This window comes from Dasypus novemcinctus, chromosome 22, assembly GCF_030445035.2.
Source record: "Dasypus novemcinctus isolate mDasNov1 chromosome 22, mDasNov1.1.hap2, whole genome shotgun sequence".
NCBI lineage: Eukaryota > Metazoa > Chordata > Mammalia > Cingulata > Dasypodidae > Dasypus > Dasypus novemcinctus.
In genome coordinates, this window is record NC_080694.1 from 53,351,371 (window position 1) to 53,371,634 (window position 20,264).

Here is a 20,264-nt window from a genome sequence, read left to right on the forward strand (position 1 = left end):
ACTGCAATATAAGCTATAATCTATGCTGTGTAGTAGTGCTCCAAAATGTACTCATCAAATACAACGAATGTGCCACAGTAATGAAAGAAGTTGTTGATGTGGGAGGAGTGGGGGGTGTGGAGAGTGGGGTATATGGGAACCTCTTTTTTAATGTAACGTTTTGTGTGATCTCTTTATCTTTTTTTAAAAAGATTTTTAAAAATGCAAAATAAAAATAAAAAACTTCTGTGGAGGCAGAAATGGTGTTGATTTTGAAGTTAAGTCTTTTAACTCTTTAGGCATTGCATGAGCTTATCTCTGTTTTGCCACGGGGATGGTGAATGTGAGGAAATAATTCTTACGTAGAATCTTCCGAAAGTCATATTAAATCCCCCAAATGTCATCAAAGAATTTTGCCAACTGACATCCACTTTAAGAGCCTTGATGATTGGTCTGTCTTCAACTCTGTTTATTTCCTTGCTCTTGGGATTGTTGCTCTGAGTAAATCCATTCTGTGATTTGTTAAAATGATTAATGTTTTCTCCTTCCATTTTTTTTTCAGGAAATGGCGAAAATCCTTACTCATCCCAGGGTCTATGCTTTTCTGCACATACCAGTCCAGTCTGCCTCTGACAGTGTGCTTATGGAAATGAAAAGAGAGTACTGTGTGGCCGACTTCAAAAGAGTAGTGGACTTTCTGAAAGCGAAGTAAGTCTGCTAGTACTTAGGAAAATAACCATCGCTTTTTTTCCTTTCAAAACTATGTGACAAAAATGCACTTATTGTAGCCTCATAATTAAAGGTACAAGAGAGAAGCTTTCAGAACCTTAACTAGGCACCCTTGATGTGGTTTCTTCTTTCTCCTCAGTTTATATCCACCTTCCATCTGTGCATGACACACCATTCATTTGCGTAAGATTGCCAGTCTTTCTAAGGTAATGTGAATTGTGATTATTTTTATTCCTGACCCAGGAGACCCTGCTTTAGCTCTGTTCTGTATAAATCTCCTTTCATGTGGCTTTTTGAAGCTGCAAGCTGGTTTCAACATGGGGGTAGAACAAATCATGTCCCTACAAAATAGGTACTTTTTTATTAAATAGCAATTTTTAAAGACTATCTGGAATGCGTTTGCTTTTACACACTAATCCCTGTAGTTTACTTAAAGAATTATAATTTATAAGGAGACTTTGGGATTCTGGTTTTTAAAGTTCAAATTGTTCTTGACCAAAGTTAAGGCATATTTACACAGTCTCAGACAGTAACAATAATTTTGTTTCCACAGAAAACACTTGTAACCCATAATTATGTTCTTCAAAGTTCCTCTTCCTCATTATCGAAAAAAACAATGAATGCTTTCTGTGATTATACAGGGCAGGAAATGGAAGTGCTGGCCAAGGTCATGCAGAACCTTCTCAAGTCTAGGACACTGTTCTCCCTTCTGAGGATATCTTTTATCTTTGCATATTTGAGGCATGGGTCTTCCTACTTTCCTTAATTTTTTCTCTGTTTTTCTTAATTAAGATACAACATTTTAATTTCCATCTTCTTGTTTATAATTATGTATCTTTGTACCATGTCAGAGTACTACAAGGAAATGATAGCTTTATACAGATTGTAAGCAATTACTTTTTCCACCTTTAGTTAGTCACTTATCCTGACTACATACAGTTCTTTTTAAATCTTCATCTTCTCTTTTCTTTCTCCTTCCTTCCTCATCTTTCTGTTATGTGTCCTTTTTTTTTTTTTAACCTTTTTAGGTATTTATTGATTATCCTAACCTCAAAAGATAGATACTTAGTGTGCACTCAAACAAATACAGCTAATTGTTCAAATGCACACATCAGTGAATAGAAGGTACATTTATTCCAAGAATTCATAATTAAGTACATACAGCTTTCAAAGTAGAAACAGTATGGTAACAGATCTCTACTATCTCTAATACTGTCATATCTTGAGCATAACAAGTCAATGTTAAAGAACGATTTTTCTGTTAGATGTCTGCTTTTGATACTTATCCCTTCCTTGCATTTATTCTTTTTTTTATTATAAGTAAACTTGTCTCATGTAAGAGAGTCCTTTTGGGCATTCTGATACTGGTGAATGGAATGTTTTCAAAATTGCAATTTTAAATTATTGCACCTGTGAAATGTCTTGCCTCTTGCTTATTAAAGCAGTTGACAATCATGTGCATAATTCATACATGTTGTTTAATAGTTGGCCAAGTGTATACATGCATCCTGTTGTACAGAATGGACTAGAACACTTCCCAAATATTTCATTGCAATAATGTGATTAAAATAGGGGAAGGAATCAACACCTCTCTTTTACCTCAATTTGGATAGGTGCTGACTCAGTCATTTGGAGAATTACTGTGGCTACTTAATGGAGCAAGTACTTTACAAAAAGTTCTAGCCCTTTATATTGATCGGAAGATGGGCATGTTATTAATAAATCTGTTGCATCCTCAATAGTTTTAACTGTATCCATAAGCTATACAGAGGTGAAAAGATGATCACATCAAGTGATTGGAATGTAAGTCTCTTGCATTTATTCAAGAGCTAAGCTCAAGATCCTTTCTTTGGATTTTTACTTATGCTGAAGTATCTGCGTAGCTTTCCTAGAACCATTCCAGTTATCTGGAGGACACCAAAACCAAGTACTTTACCCAGACAGTAGTGGAGAAGACATTATTCTACCCCCTTCCATCTGCAATTTCAGTTTGAAGCTTTATGAATCACTGGAGGTATAGGGTTTGAGTCTCCAGGAGGGTTAGCATCTCCAAGAGAGTTTTGAAATTAACTCTGTATTGTATATATGCAGTGAGGGCAGAAGCAACCCTGGTGTACAGTTTCACACTTAGACTATAACTAAGAAGTATCAGCAAACTGTAGCAGTGGTCCAAATGACATACCTGGTATATGTAGCAGAAAATTTCAGGTTCCCTATTAAAAAAAAAAGAAATCAAATTATCACTGCTAATAAAGTCATCCTTGCATAGTGTCTCTGTTTTTTCCTAGTGCTGCCATAACAAAGTACCACAAACTGGGCAGTTTAGGACACTAGCTATTGTTTCCCAGTTCGGAGGCTGACAGTCACGGGGTCAGCAGGCCCACGCTCCCTCTGAAACCTGTAGGGGAGAATCCTTCCTTGCCTTTATGACTTCTGGTGGCTTCCTGGCTTTTCTTGGTGTTCCTTGGTTTGTAGACACAGCACCTCATTCTTTCTCCATCGTTTAATAGCTGTCTCCTCTGTGGGTCTGAATCTCTCACTTCTCCTGAGAACACCAGTCGTACTGGATTGAGGCCAGTTTGACCTCATCATCATTAATCACACCTTCTAAGACTGTGTACAGATAAGTTCACGTTCACGGAACCAGGAGTTAGGACTTGAACACAAATCGGGGGACACATGGTTTTAGATAGTATGTTGAAATAACGAATATATTTTTCGTCCAGACTGTCCTGTGCTTGTGAAGAATAGTATTTGTACTCCTCCGAGGACAGTCATCTGGCTCTGCTCTGTATTGAAAACGGGTTTTCCTACCCTCTAAGCAAAATCTATCCCAGGGAATAATTTTCAACTATGATAGATATATAAAAATACGGAAAATATTCTAAGCAGACTGTCTGCTCTTCTATTTTAGTTTATTTTTCTATTTAAAGGCTAGCATGGCTTTATGCCAAATAGATTCATGCTTATTTTGGAAATACCAAAGTTTCAGGGGTTTCTATAGACCCACTAGTCTGGATAACTGATCCAGAACAAAATTGTTTTTTTTCCCCAGTGTTTATTAAAATTCAGTACAGTATTTTTATTCTTAGAAAAAAGGCCTAACATTAACATATTGCCCTGTTTTGTGCCCAACACTCATTCATAAAACACATCTGACTTCAAATGGTGCATTTATTGCCTCCTTCTCTCTGTTTGCTTTTTAAACCCTGGGTGAACGTAGTAGCCCTTTTCATTCACATCTCCTTGCCTCTGCAACCTCTGAAGCCTTTTTTGTAGTGAGCCTTTAACAACTAAGAGTCTTTTTTTTTCTTGCCTTTCTCTCCAATGGTGTAAGACTTCTCAAATATTCATGTTATGAATTAGGGATGAGGCATTTTCTAATCCGTTTCCTCAAAAAATCCAATGTCTAAAACAACTTACAGTATTTGAGACTGAAATACAAACTGGGAGCTTACCTGAAGCTGTAGGCTTTTAAACGGCAGGATTTGTTGTGCCTTGTTTCTCAAACAGTGAAGGTGAAATCTTTTTAATTAATTTTCTTTGCAGTTGAAATTGGCCCATGTTTTAGCTCTGAGCAATGTAAGTTTACGTATGAGCCAACTTGAAGCTGATTCATTATTCTCTTCAGTTGTTTCAAAGTTGGCAGCTGTTATCATAACAGCAGCTGGATTGAAGATAACCTACTAGTGCTGGCACATGTTGAGGCATATGGGAATTTATTAAATAATGCAACCTTTGCAAAAAAAAGTCTGAATTACTTATAATACTAATTTAAAACAGCTGGTCTTGATCGGACACTCATCTATGACTTAAATTATTTTATTCAAATGTATTAATCCAGCTGAAAATTAACTAAGTAATCTTACCTTTTTATTTAAATAGATAAGTTCTTAAAATATGGGATTTGTATAGATATGGAAGAAAACTACATACAGCAAAGCAAGAAGTACCATTTTGATTTAGGCACAATCTATGTTTTTATATTTTTTTATATAACTTTTACCACTTTCATTAATTGTCATTTAATTGGTTTTTCTGCTATCTTTTTAACGTATCAGTGGGATAAAAAAATGCAAAACTTCTGTCACTTATCTGTGTTTTTCATGTAATTTTGAGAGTTACTTCCTAGTATGAGGATTTTTCACTTTGATATGTGGAAGATTATATAATTAGGGTTCCCAGGGCCTTGAGGGCTTGGAGATGGACTTTAAATGGGCCCTCATCATTTGAGCAGCAGGGAATTTACATGGTAATGCCCCAACATAAACAAAAAATTAGCATAGATTAAAAAAATGACAACATGCAGGGTTCTTCCCTCAAGCCCTTGTTCTAAGGCTAAGGAATCCCTGCATCCTCAAATTCACACATTAAAGTGTGAAAAAATATAAGAATGTCCTATTGATATATTTTTTAAATGAAGCAGTTTATGTATTAAATTGTTTACACAATTTATTTTGTTGAAGTTGGTTTATGTTAACTAGACCTTAAACTTGGGAGACAGGGTCCATCTCACTCGCTTAGTAAATACATTTTGAATGAATCAATGGACAATTATGTTTTGGAACTGCAAGTTGTACAAATCTAAAGCAAGTTGAATATTATAGTAGCAAATTTGTGTTGATTGTTAATCCCATGGCATTATCCATCTCTCAGAATTTGCCATTATAATTTGTCAAAATACTGTGTACTTCTGGGTTAATTTATCTTGTTGCTTATAGAATGTTAACCCATAGCAGTATGATATCCATTCTTACCCCTGTGTTTACTATACCCAGAGATCCCCAGTAAAATGTCAAAGGCAATAACTATTGAATACTCAAGGGTTCAGGGGGGGAGGGCAAAGTAAAAGGGAAGTGGCATCCATGCAGAAAAAGTTCCGTCCTCTGATCTCTTCTCTTTATTCATTGGTGAAGGGACACACAGACATGAAGCCAGGACCACAGGGTATTCTCTGAAAGTGAATCTTGGTGTTATCTCACATGGTCCAGCCTATGCTGTGACCTCTTTTTCAAGTGTAGCTGCACAAAATGATGCCAACACACTAATATCCCCACTTATTTTTCTCCTGTCATTAGTCCCAGCAATTCATGTGTTCTCATTGGAGTGCAATCTGATAAAAGGCAAATTATGTTAAATTTATATTTTTTTTCTGCTTTATCCACCTAGTTTTATTCCTAGTGACTTGGAAATGTAAATAGCAATGTTTATCAGAATAGAAATAAAGACATTGAAAAAAAAAGAAAGGAAGGAAGATTTAGTAGGGACTGGATAATTAATTTTTCTTCCAGATGTATTCCCAGAGGTGTTCCTGTTCACCTCCAAAATGATTTAGGCAAAATACTTTCCTCAAAGATGCTTTCTGGCTTTATTTCATCATTTCTAATATCTGTTTAAGTTGTTGTGTTTTTTGGGGGGAGGGGGTGTCTCTAAGGTCTTGTTCACTATTTTATCTTTTGTCAAATTTCGTCCCAAAGTCATGAAATTCTGTTCTTTTCCCTTCTCTCCATTGCTATTTTTAAAATTTTTTAAGAGAATATGTACATATTGTTGAAACGGTTATATAGAGAACCACATATTTTTTTTCTTTTTCAACGTGGCATTCTATTTATATTTGGAAGATCATATCTAAATAGATTTTGACAGCATATCCTAAATACCGTATTATTTTGGGACTACCTCAAATTTGATTCATTGGTTTGAAGTCAATTATATTTTCTATTGATTTAGCTTTCCATTTTTCTTCTCGCCTGGTCAGAGAAGAATCTCATCATTCCCAATCTCCTTCCATTTCATATCCATCTCTTATAATATGATTGTGTTATCCTTTTCAGAAACTAAGAACCTATTTTCCCTTAATTCTTTCTACATGTCCCCTATCTCAGTATTGTGTTGTAAACATCAGGGTCAAATCAAGTATCCATGAAGCAGTATACTAATGGTAAGCTTTTTTCCTTTCATTGATAGAGTGTTTCATATATTATACAGGGCTTACAAATTATTTCATGATATTCTCACAAAAGTCTAGCCAAATAGATAAGGTAGGTTTTTTTTTAACTTTTTTTTTTTTTTTGAGGTACCGGGGGGCCAGGGATTCAACCCAGGGCCTCATATGTGGGAAGCTCGCAATCAACCACTGAGCCACATCAGCTTCCCTGAGTTGGGTTTTTCATTTGTTTTTGTTCTTTTCAGGAGGCACCGGGAACCAAACTCGGGACCTCCTATGGGGAAGGTGAGCGCTCAACTGCTTGAGCCACATCTGCTCCCAAGATAGTATTTTTAATCTCAACTTTATAAAATGAACGTCAGTGTTCAGAATGATCAAAAAGACTTGTCAAAAGCCCCCGGGTGAGTTAACATGTAATAGGGCTAGCTCCTTAGTTTTTGCTGTGTGGCAATCTACTTACTGATTCCAATAACGGGTATATTAATTAAATGATTCATTTTTTCATTTGTCAGTTTTGTGCCCCACATTGTAATAAATGCAGCAATAAAAGCACCAATAATAATAATTCTGATGTGAAAATGGTAATAAAGCAAATGGCTAAATAAGAAATAAAAACAACAAAAAGGAAAAAAGAAAAAAAAGTACAACTAATGGGTACTATTTCTAAGTATTGACTTTTGTGCCAGGCACTGGTATAGGGCTGCATACATTAATTTACTTAGTCCTCAGGGACCAGGGTCATGCAGTTGGTGATAAAACCCAGGCCGTATGATTCCTGAGCCAGTTCCCTTAACCAGTGTGCTAATCTAAAGCAGGCTGCTCTGGGGATGGAGTCAAGAAGTTGATTCCACAGCTATTGAGGAGAGCTCCTTTCCAGGAGGTGCCTAGGAGGGAGGTTGAGGGGTCCTGCCTGGGTGCCAAGGATGACTCATTGGTTTCGTATCTCAGGGGAGATGTGGTAGAAGGTGGCGTCATTACCAGGCTAGAAGAATTAGGAGAAGACCATGGGTTTGACTTTGGACATATATTTGAAATGCCTTGGGTATAAAATCCAGGGGAGCACCCCAGTACATTGTAGGAATTACTAGTCCGGAGGTAGGAGAGAAAGATGGGGGTCTGGAAAGAAATGCTTGCCAGCAGTGGGCTTCTGCGTTGTAGATCGAGATGCGGGTGATGAGATGATCCAGAGGAAGGAAAGCGAAAGGCTCAGCATCTAGGGAACAGCAATCTTTCAGTGATGGAAAAGGAAAAAGTATTCTGTGAAAGAGGTTGAAAGGCACGGTTAGGAAGAGACCCAGGTGGAAATAACATGGAAGCCATGAGACATTGCAGTCTTAGGAAAAGGAAAATGTTAAGGGTCAAATATAATGAGAGTTGGATTTTGTAAACAGGCACTGGGCTAATGCTTTTGGGATATGAAAAAATATAAGGTATTGTCAGATTGCTTTTTCCCCCCAAATACTGCAAGTTTTCACAAGATACTAAGAGAAGCAGCTGTGACTCTAGCAATTGAGCTCCCTGGGTTTGATCCCAGGACCTTCTGGTAAGAAAAGAAAAGAAAAGAAAAGAAAAAAAAAAAAAGGCATCCCAGACCTGCACAGCGAGGAGAGGTGCAGGCCCCCCCCCCCCCCGCCCCGTGACAAAGTGATGCACCAAAAAGACAATGATGCAACCAGATAAGAAAAAAAAAGATACTGAGATGTGCTAATGTCTACAGTCAGAACAAGTCTTAGCGGTCCTTTGTTGGCTACCATGTCCAGTTTCTAACAAAGCACTCGGTTTGTTCTCTTTGTGCCACATTTCTGCACAGTTTGCTTGGCAGTAAGGGGCGCAAGACCACAAAGCAGGGATAACATGAATTTGTTAAATGAACTGCCCTTACCCTGGAACCAATAAAAGAGTAGTAGTTCTCAATCTGGTTTTTTAAAAAAAGATTGTTAAAATTAATTATATTCCCTACCCCCCCACCCCAAGTTGGCTCCCTCATCTCTCGACTCAGTGTCTTTAGGAGGCACCAGGAACCAAACCCAGGTCCCTGTGGGAGGCAGACACCCAATTGCTTGAGCCACCTCTGCTGCCCTCAATCTGTTTTAATTAAAATTCTCTTTTCATAAGCAAGAATAACCCCTGCTCCTTGGAGAAAACTCAATATATTCCCTTTAGTTGGGACATAATACTTTGTTTTCTTAGAGATTCTGGGTTCTGTGAACCCCTGCTGGCTGTTAGCTAAAAATAATTATTAGGTAACATTTATTGAACATATAATATGTTTAAAATGGTGTGCTGAGTGCTTCACATGGATTAACTTATTTAAGTCTTACAGTGGCACATATTAGATAGGACATATCATCCCCATTTTACAGATAAAGAATTAAGGCACATAGAAGTTAAATAACTTGCCCAAAGTAACAGTGCTAATAATTGGCAGAGTCTAGATCCAACCTTTAGCCATGGTGAGCCTCCAAACTTTATTTACTGTGATTATGTCATCTGGCTTTTCCAAACAGGATAAATTTTGGCAGCAACAATAAGAATGAGGTTTTTTTGGTTGTTGTTTGCTTTTTCTTTTAAGATTTATTTTACGTATTCTCCCCCGCCCCCCCCCCCCCATTCCCCTTATTGTCTACTCTCTGTATCCATTCACTGTGCGTTCTTCTGTGTCTTGCTTGTATTCTCATTAGGTGACTCCGGGAACTGATCCTGAGACCTAGAGTGGGAGGGAGGCGATTACTCTCTTGCGCCATCTCAGCTCCCTGTTCTGCTACGTCTTCTTATTTTCTCTCCTCTGTGTCTCTTGTTGCGTCATCTTGCTGCGCCAACTCTTTGCATTGGCCTGCACTCCTGCGCGGGGCGGCTTTCCCACACAGGTTGGCATTCCCACATAGGGTGGCACTCCTGCACGGGGGCCGCATTCCCAGTGGGCTGGCACTCTGCGTGGGCCAGCTTGCCACGTGGGCCAGCTTGCCCTTACCAGGAGGCCCTGGACGTCGAACCCTGGACCTCCTGTATGGTAGACACGAGCCCAGTTGGTTGAGCCACATCTGTTTCCCTGTTTGCTTTTTTTTAATTAAAAATTGCACTATGCTATTAACCAGAAATTTTTAAATTATGCATGCCTTCTCCTGGAGATCTAATATCTCATTGTGTAATCAATATTACTTCCTTATTTTCACTCTCCACTCTGGTGGAAAGTTACTAGTTAAAGTGTAATAAAGAAACTGAGTTTGACTGTGACCACAAGAAGAAAAAGTATGAACAGAACTAATGAGCGTCAGACCTGTAACAATGTCTTTGATTATATTATAGAGTCTCTTAATGACGTGTGTATACACATTTTAAAATTAAATACTGGACCAATGGTTGTTATATGGTGCATAGCTACCCTGCATAATCTGCTGTGTTCCAAAAACTATGGAAGTCCTCATTTCTACCTCCTACTTACACTTCTTTCCTCAAGCCAAGTATATTAAATATCCAGCTGAAATTCCTGCCTATAAACAGTTTCAGTTGCTCACCACTGGTTCATTTCATCACGCGCTACAGGCACAGGAGAAAGAGTTGATGAGTGGTCACTGTTGGCTCCCCATAATTGTCATCATCATTGTCATTCTCAGCACATGTTCTCTGAGTCCTCACCATTTGAATGGACTGCTCTAGGACCTTACATTCTTACCAAACATCAGGAAGAAATTAAGGGAGCATACCCAATACATGTCATGGGTAATATTTGAAAGTTCTACTAGAATTTGCAGTAATATCTGAAAGGTACCGAACTGTAACTAAGACAGCAGCAAACAATGGGAAAAAGACTGGGTGATGTAACTCATAAATGTTTTTAAAGATCAAATCACAGATTACTAGACCTGACCCATTTAAATTCTGGAAAACCAGAAATCACTGTGAATAAACATTAATTTCAAAGGAACCTAAGCCTTTTAGTTATTCAATTATTATTTACTGGCTTTAAGCTATATAACCAGATACTTGTTAGGTCCAGAATTTTAAGGTATTAGTAAAATTTGATAACTGTACCTTTAAAAATCATGGTTAATATTATCTAAATATTTATAGCCAAAATGCTTGGTAAGTATAGTAAAACCCTAATATTAGCTCAGGTAATGGTGATGGGGAATCATAAATATTTATTTATTTTATAGATATAGTCTACAATATAGTGAAATCCACCAATACAGGAAAAGGCTTTAACTAGATTAACATACACACATAGACACGTGTATACATATGTATATTTATAAATATATGTGTTAGATTTATCTGCAGCCAGAAAAAATATGGCTTAAGGAAAATGGCAGTTTATTTTTAAGTGATGTAAATGAAGTCCACAGCTAGGTAGTAGGGCTGTGTGTAGGCATTCACAGTCTGGGATGCAGAATAGAGCTTTTCATCTCTAAAAAGGCTACTTGAGCCTCAGCCATCAAATCTGCCTTCCAGCCAATGGGAAGGTGGGGGGCAATGAAGAATAACACTTTTGTTTTTATCCATTTGGTCAGAACTTAATCACATGACCAAGCTTAGCTGCAAGAGAAGCTGAAAATGTAGTCATTGAGTAGTCTTGTGGCCACTGAAAAATCAATGGCTCTTTTGGAAAGAAGGGAGATGGGCTAGTGGGAAACAACTAGGCATCTCTGCCACAGTCTCCTTTAGCCACTATTTTTCCTTGTATATAGAATTATCTTTCGTCCAAGAACGAACCCCAGTCCTATCTAGTTACCCTCTCCTATTGTAAGTCCATGATCTCTGAGTGATGTTCTGTCCTTTTCAGGAAATTCAGATATGACTTTCTGTGGCCTAATGACTATACCTAAAAGACAAGTTATCTGCCCTCAACATTTCCAATGTAAAATGGAGTAGAAATAATATATGTATAATTTTTTAAAATTCCCGTTTGAAAAATGGGGAAATAGGAAACATACACCAATGACTATTCTAAAGGAAATATCAAATCCTGCTTGTTGAAGACCATAAAGACACCTGCGCTTAGCACTGAAGAATGTTCCTTAGTTACCCTGTCTGGCAGCCCCTTGTCGTCTTCTGTGGGAGAAACTCCTCAGTTGATTGTCCTCCATTGTTCCTGTCTTCATGGCCATATATAAAGTAGCCTTACGTTCATTTGGGTGGATCCTAAGACCTCCATGCCTGCTTCCTTCTGGTGCTGATTTGTGGCCTGGAAATTGCTTTAAGAGTTGTATAGTTGCATGCTGGTGAGTCTTTGGCAATCCAGGTCCCTCAAAAACCTAGTAAGTGTCCAGTCTATTTGTTTCTCATCAGTTACATGAGTAAGTATAAACAAAGGTCTTGCCTGGCCATAGTTTTGAACCCAATGATGCTGGGGCTTTTTGCTTGTCGTGTTTTCTACTTTAGCCTTTTATTGTGATTTTTTTTCTTTTTAACTTTTTTTTTTATTGAAGTTTATCATTCATATGTGAATATCCATAAAAAATAAGTGTATAGTATAAGTTGTGAACTTACAAAACGTGCATATCATCATACTGAGCTCCTATACATTACTCCATAAACAACACTTTGCATTGTTATGGAACAGTTGTTGCAAACTATGAAAGCATTGTCAAAACACTACTAGTAATTATTGCCATTATCTTATATTTGGTGTATTTTCCTTCAACCCACCTGGTTAGTGACACCCTGTATTAGTATTATATGGTTGTTATAGTTCATGAGAGAATGTTTTCTTTCTTGTTCTGTCACCCACAGTCCATCTTGCACCACAGGATTCTCTGTGTAATACAGTCCCATGCTTTGTACAGTCCACTCAAAGTGCACACTCACTGGCTCTCACATTCATCACAGAGTTGTGCTGTCATCATCTCGGTCAATTTTAGACCATTTCCATTACTCCAAAAGGAAGTATTCCATTCCCCCTTATACCTACCCCATTGTCCCTTAGCATTGATGTATCTTCTTTGCCATTGCTGCAAAAATATTACAATGGAACTGTTAGTGATAATCCATCCATTACCTTTATTATAATTTCCTCATATATCACCATACCCTTCATACTTTGTAGAGAAAGAACATTCTTATACTATTAACCACGATCTTCACCTACCACCAAAGTGATTGTGTGGTTTTTTTCACTTACTGGCGTCTGTCCTCTCTCCATCTTTCCCCACTCTGAATCTGATGGGGACTCCCTCAGTGCCATCTGGAGCACCTTTAATCCATTCCCTCTGGGAAACTCAGCCTGTCTATGATGTGGCACAATTGTATCCTCTGAGGCAGCTGTGGCACTGTAGCCTGTGTTTGTAATTGCTTGGCTTGGCTTTTTCAAACCTGTAAACCTCAAAATCACAGGACTGTCAGTCAAATGAGATTGTAATTTGCAAGCAGAGAGAGGTTTCCTTTGCAAGCTCTTTGTCTTTAAATCTTTGCTTGCAACTAATTAGTCCTAGTCTGAGTTTTTTGTTGCTAAGAGCAATGAAAAAGGAACCAGCTAATATTTAACATTGCAGATTTTTTCTAAGACTTCTTCTGCTGTAGACTTAACCCAACCTGCCTTACAAGGTTCAGCAGGTGACAATTTGGCTGAATATTTTGCCAACACATAACATTAATTAGCTTATAATATGAATCCCACCTACCTACCATCCAACTAAGCTAATGCAATATTTTTAAGTTCTATCACACTTATTTTACCACTTTAGTTAGAATTGGTTTGGGCTGTGAATGACAGAAATTATAATAATACTACTAATGTGTCAAGATAGATACTATTCTCTTACTTAAAAAGTAAAAATAGGAGGCCACCATCCTGTGCTGGTGGAGTGACCCACAGCTTCAGAGACCCATGAAGCTTTTTACTCAGCTGTCTCATGGACCAGCACAACTGCCTAAAGTCCAGACATTCAATTTGCCTTCCAGACAGCAAGAAGGAAGAATTGAAGGAAGGGTGTAGTTTTCCCCAGCATTAAGGGGAAATTAAAAATTTCTTGGAAATTTTCTATAATACTTCCACTTATATCTTATTGATTAGAGCATGTCCATGATAGCTTCAAAGGAAGCTGGGAAATATAGCATTTCTTCCAGTCTAGCTAAAAATCTGTTTCTCTGCAAGATGGAGAGAAAGGATATGGAGAGGCCACTGATAGTCTCTGCCACAACATGGTTTTTAAAGTTCATATTGTGGCTTTGATAACTGTGCCCAAAAAGAACTAAATTTGTTATCATGTACTTCTTCTAAGCATCTAGTTATTTTGGGTATCATACTTGGTTTTACACAGAAACCAGTTGATATTTTGTTGTTGTCTGGAGTGGTTGTTTCATTTTTTTTCAGAAGTGTGTATCTCCCTACTGATGTGAAATCTGAGGAGGAAATCAGAAGAAGAAAAAAAAAACTCCATTTATAAGAGATTAAAAGAATAAAAAATTTAGGAATAAACTTAACCAACGACATAAAGGACCTGTATTCAGAAGACTATAAAACGTTGCTAAAAAAAATGAAGAAGACTTAAATAAATGGAAGGACATTCCATGTTCATGGATTGGAAGACTAAATATCATTAAGATGTCAGTTCTACCCAAAATGATTTACAGATTCAACACAATCCCAATAAGAATCCCAACAGCCTTTTTTGCAGAAATGGAGAAGGCAATAATCAAATTTATTTGGAAGGATAATGGGCCCCGAATAGCCAAAAATATCTTAAAAAAGAAGAACAAAGTTGGAGGACTTTCACTTCCTTACCTGAAAGCATATTATTTAGCTATAGTGGTAAAATCAACCTGGTACTGGCATAAAGACAGACAGATTGACCAATGAAACTGAGTTGAGAACTCAGAAATAGACCCTTACATCTACAGTCAACTGGTTTTTGACAAGACATTCAAGTTGTCCCAGCTGGGCCAGAACAGTCTATCCAACAAATGGTGCTAGGAGAACTGGGCAGAGCCATATCCAAAAGAAAGAAAGGGGGCACCGTCTCACACGTTATACAAAAATTATTTCAAAATGGATCAATAACCTAAATATAAAAGCAAAAACCATAAAACTCCTATAAGGAAATGTGGGAAAACATCTTCAAGACCTTGTGATAGGCAGTAGTTTCTTAAACCTTACTCCCAAAGGAGAAAAAATAGATAAATGGGACCTCCTCAAAATTAAGGGCTTTGTCAAAAGACTGAAAAGGGAGCCGACTCAATGAGAGAAAATATTTGGAAATCACAAATCCAAAAAGGTTTGATTTCCATGATATATGAAGAGATCATACAACTCAACAATAAAAAGAAAAATTACCCAATTAAAAAGACAGTTGTCCAAAGAAAAAATATGAAATGGCAAAGAAACATGAAAAAATGTTCAATATCCCTAGAGTTTAGGGAAAGGCAAATGAAAACTACAACAAGAGGGGGAGCAGATGTGGCTCAAGTGATTGAGTGTCTGCCTCCCACATGGGAGGGCCTGGGTTCGGTTTCTGGTGCCTCCTAAAAAAAAAACAACTATCAAACAAATGAAAATACCATTTCCTCAGGGAAGCCTGTGTGGCTCAGTGGTTGAGCATCAGCTTCTTGCATCCAAGGTCCCAGCTTCAATCCCCAGCCGCTGGTACCTTAACAAACAAACAAACAAACAAAAAAACCCTGCAGTGAGATAGCATTTCATACCTGTTGGACTGGCCACTATTAAAAAATCAGAAAAATGTAAATGTTGGAGAGGATGTGAAGAGATAGGAATGCTTGTTTACTGTTGGTGGGAATGTGGAATGCTCCCGCCACTCTGGAGAACTATTTGGCAGTTCCTAAGGAAGGTGACTCTAGACTTGCCATGTGACGGGCAATACCATTACTAGGCATATACCCAGAAGATTTGAGAGCAGAGACATGCACACCGATGTTGGTAACAGTGTTATTCAGAGTTGCCAAAAGATGGAAACAACCTAGGTGTCCATCAACCGATGAGTGGATAGACAAATTGTGGTGTTACACACAATGGAATATTAATAAGGAAAGAAGTCGTGAAGAGTGTGATAATGTGGCTGAACCTGGAGGGCTTTTTGTTGAGTGAAGCAAGCCAGATACAAAAGGACAAATACCGTGTGATTGTGGAATTATAACTAAATATATTATGTATAGTCATGGAGTTAATAATGAGAATATAGGTCACCAGAAAGTAGAATGAGATTAGAGAATGGAAAGTTTAGGGTTAATCTGTGAAGAATTGGTAAAAAACATTGTTTGTAAATCTTTGGAAATGAATGGAAATGGTGAAAGCACATCATAGTGTTTGTAACTAGCAGTGCTATTGTATGGATTTGACAGTGGTTGAAAAGGAAAGTCTAAGGTCATGTATATTACTAGAAGGAAAGCTGAAAAAATGTAACGTGAGACTGTATAACATAGTGAAACCTCATATAAAATACAAATATGGGTGATATTGCATATATAAGACTTTTTAAATAAAATGTAAGTATAAATATATATAGAGAAGGAAACAATAGCAGCTATTTATAGCAGGGAAAGCATAGAAAGCTTGAGAGGTGATGAGTTTTGGTTTTTGTTTTTTATTATTGGAATAATGAAAGTGCTCTAAAAATGAAGTGATAAATGCACAAATATGTGATTTTACTGAATACCATTAATTGTACACTTTGGATAGATTTATGCTTTATTAAAAGATATCAATAAAATTGATAAAAAATGTGTATCCACTGAAACAATTTAACAAGCTAAACATTGTTTTGGCAGTTTATCAATTGTCTATTTTGAGTAACTATCAGAAAATACCATTTGGTGCAGAGCTTAAAAAATAATTAACTGTTAGACATAGTTTTTTTTTTCTTTCTAATATCAAACAGGAATTGGTGTCATCTCATCTTACTCTTGGCACAAGATTTTCTTTTTATAGTATGCAGCAGTGGTCTCAGGCTCATAGTAAATCCCTTCTTGCGACTATGTACATTCTAGGGCATAGACTTCCACCTGTTTTTTTAAAAGACTATGCTAATAAGTAGATGCAAAGCCTTATATATTTCTTCTGCTACCATCTCCACTTAGATGCCCAGTACATTGCAGTTGGCATGTCACCAGAAATAGTAGATGGTTTCATGTGAGAACAGAAGAAATGGAGAGGAGAAATCACATTTTTTCTTTTTTTTATCTGGACAAGTTTGTTTGCAGCCCAGTGTTTACTCTGATTTATATGTGGTTACCTGTATGGTTTGCTTTTGCTTTTGTTAATTTTAGTATCTTAGATTCTGAAAAGGAGTTTCTCCTCAAAGCCCTTTTAATCTATTCTGATCATGAAAATGTGGTTTCTCATTAGTAGTTTTTAAAAGTAAACAGATTTTTTTCCCTAAATTATTATTTAGAGAAAATTGTTCTTGGTCTAGCCATGTAATAAGACCAAGCATCAAACTCCTTTTAGAAAATACGGTTCTAATTCAACTCTCTAATGACTCTTTTTTTTTTTAAGATTTATTTTATTATTTTACTCTCCCCACCCCTGACGGCTCCCTGTGTCCATTCGCTGCACGTTCGTCTGTGTCTGCTTATCTTCTTGTCTTCTCTCTAGGAGGCACCAGGAACTGATCCTGGGACCTCCAATGTGGGATAGTGGCACCCAATCACTTGAGCCACCTCAACTCCCTGGTTTGTTGTGTTTCTCGTTTTTCCTGTCTGTCTCTTTTTTGTTGTTGTTGCATCATTGTGTTCAGCTCACAACGCGGGCCAGCTCTCTGTGGCATGAGCTGGCTCTCCATGGCGTGGGCCAGTTCACCTTCCCCAGGAGTCCTCTGGAACCGAAGCCGGGACCCCCCAAAGGGTAGACAGGAGCCCAGTCGCTTGAGCCACATCCATTCCCATAACTCCTTTTCATAAGCTTTTGCCTCCGGTTTTTTTTGGTGGTTTAATCTTTTAATTGTAACATTGGCAAATTACATATAAGTATTCTTTTTTGCTTTTAAAGATTTATTTATTTAATCCCCCCCCCCCCCCCCCCCCCGGTTGTCTGTTCTCTGTGTCTATTTGCTGCGTCTTGTTTCTTTGTCCGCTTCTGTTTTCGTCAGCGGCACGGGAACTGTGTGCGGCGCCATTCCTGGGCAGGCTGCACTTTCTTTCACGCTGGGCGGCTCTCCTTACGGGGCGCACTCCTTGCGTGTGGGGTTCCCCTACGCGGGGACACCCCTGCGTGGCAGGGCACTCCTTGCGCGCATCAGCACTGCGCATGGGCCACCTCCACACGGGTCAAGGAAGGCCCGGGGTTTGAACCGCGGACCTCCCATGTGGTAGACGGATGCCCTAATACTGGGCCAAGTCCGTTTCCCTATAAGTATTCTTTTAAGGATTTTTTTTCCCTTGAGAAAATTTATTTCATTGGCCAGTTCTCATTTACGAGCTGGTCTGCTAATAGGGTTTTTTTTTTTTTCCTCTCTCTTTTTGAAAATAACTTGTACTTTCAAGAATCGTGACATAAGTAAATTTTTAAGAGTATTTTACTACTTATAGTAAGTCACATTTCATCTTGGAAACTTTCATGGCTTAATCCCCTGAAGTTTACCTATAATGATAAACCTAATTTTACTACAAGTGTATCTGAAATCACCATGTTCTATCATGTGATTACTCTAGAAAAACAGCAAATTTTGATAAGAAACTCTTTAGAACTTTAAGAATCCTAGTACATGAAGAGTTTTAAAAAACTAGTGATGAAATTTTAATGACTTTCAAAATAAGACTTTTCTTGCATTAAAATTTTAAGTACATTTTCCCTCTCTATGGGCTAAAACAAATTCCCTCTTTTCCCTATATAAAAAACTACAAATATGTACAATTATGAAAACAACAATACTAGCACAAAAACATTTAGGATAGAGTCAAGACTTTTTTTTTTTTAAGATTTAATTTTTATTTATTTCTCTCCCCTTCCCACCACCCCCCCTCCCGCCATTGTCTGCTTTCTGTGTCCATTTGCTGTGTTCTTCTGTGTCCACTTGTATTCTTGTCAGCAGCACCAGGAATCTGTGTCTGTTTTTGTTGCATCATCTTGCTGCGTCAGCTCTCCATGTGTGCAGTGCCACTCCTGGGTAGGCTGCGCTTTTCTCGCACGGTGTGGCTTTCCTTACGGGGCTCACTCCTTGCATGTGGGGCTCCCCTAGGCAGGGGACACCCCTGCGTGGCACAGCACTCCTTGCACGCATCAGCACTGCATGTGGGCCAGTTCACCACACAGATCAGGAGGCCCTGGGTTTGAACCCTGGACCTCCCATGTGGTAGGCAGATGCTCTATCTGTTGAGCCAAATCTGCTTCCCTAGAGTCAAGACTTTTTAGGTATATTCATCCTTACTGCCTTCAAATAATAATCACATTATTTACTAATATTTGTTGAGCATTTAAAATGTACCACTCACTATTCAGATTGGTCTAGGTCTGAACTCATTTTGTTCGCACAACAATCCTATGAAACAAGTAGGATCGGCATCCACATTTATGGATGAGGACACTGAAACGCAGGGCTGTGCTCTGAATCAGTGCAGCACATAGTGGTCCATGGCCCAGTGCCAAGTCGATGGCGCCTCATCTCCAGATGCCTTCGTCATCTATCTCCGGTAAGGTAGTCACTGAGTGTGACAGCAAGCATTTAGAAAAAGACATGGAAACTAGCCTTGTCAGTAATTCACTGTAGTTGTGTTTTAGAAAAGTATTAGGCTTGAATTGGTAGGAAAGTTGCTTGTTCACCAAATATTGCTCAAGAAACAGTGCTCTAAGTAGAATGCCTTTTATGGCTGTGGTAGATGCTCTGAGATTCATCATTTCATTCAGTTCTCTCAAGTAACCCTGCAAAGTAGATGTGTAATTCCCACGTTGTAGACTGGCAAACTAAAGATCAGAGAAGTTATATAAATGACAGGTCTAGAATTCAGAGTCTGATCTTTCTACTATATTATTCTGTCCGTAGTGACATTTATATTGGACCATTTAAATTCATTAATTTTTAAAATTTGTTGCAGTCTTTCATGGTAGTCTTTCTTTTTACCAACCGTTTTTGCTAATTATTTTTATAAGTAAGAACTTACATTGAATAAATAAAGAGTCAAATAAAAATGGACTCATTAAACCCAAAGAGAATAAGACAACATGATCATTTACTAATCCTTTGTTAAGGTATTATTTTTATTGTGACCTTATTAGAGGCAATTCTTTAATGTCTATTGCCAGCCCTAATTCCGCTTATTACTAAATAAGTAATAAATGGGAAATTTAGATCTTTTTTATTAGTACTCCTAATTGTATTGGCAGAATATGAATTAGCATTCCTTCAGCTTCCCCATCTATAAAATAAAAATACTGAACTAAATTACTTTAGATTCCAGACTACCTCAAAAATTTTGAGCTTTTTCTGTCTTTTCATAGTTTGTCTTTTCTGCTCCCCAGAAGTCCCCTTAGTGAGCCTGCATTTCCCTGCTCTTCATTCCTCCTCATTGCCCAGTTTCTCTGAAGAATGTACCCCCACGCCTGCCTCCAGCTTCCTTGCCTTCCAACCATTTCCTGATCTTCTGTAATCTGATTTCTGCTCACTGCCCTATGATTCCTCTTGTTAAGTTCCTAATTGTGAGCTCTAGCAGTCTTCTGTCATTT

At 37.9% G+C, this 20,264-nt stretch overlaps 1 protein-coding gene across 8 annotated transcripts in view; it reads left to right on the top strand.

Annotated features, from left to right (window-relative positions):
* CDKAL1 (CDKAL1 threonylcarbamoyladenosine tRNA methylthiotransferase) overlaps window positions 1-20,264 on the top strand; it is a 696,475-nt gene that overhangs the window by 456,608 nt on the left and 219,603 nt on the right. For all 8 annotated transcript variants that reach the window (XM_058285307.1, XM_058285304.1, XM_058285306.2 and 5 more), the window contains one exon: window positions 542-687. In XM_058285307.1, the coding sequence (XP_058141290.1) occupies window positions 542-687 (146 nt within the window). The remainder of the gene's footprint in view (window positions 1-541; window positions 688-20,264) is intronic.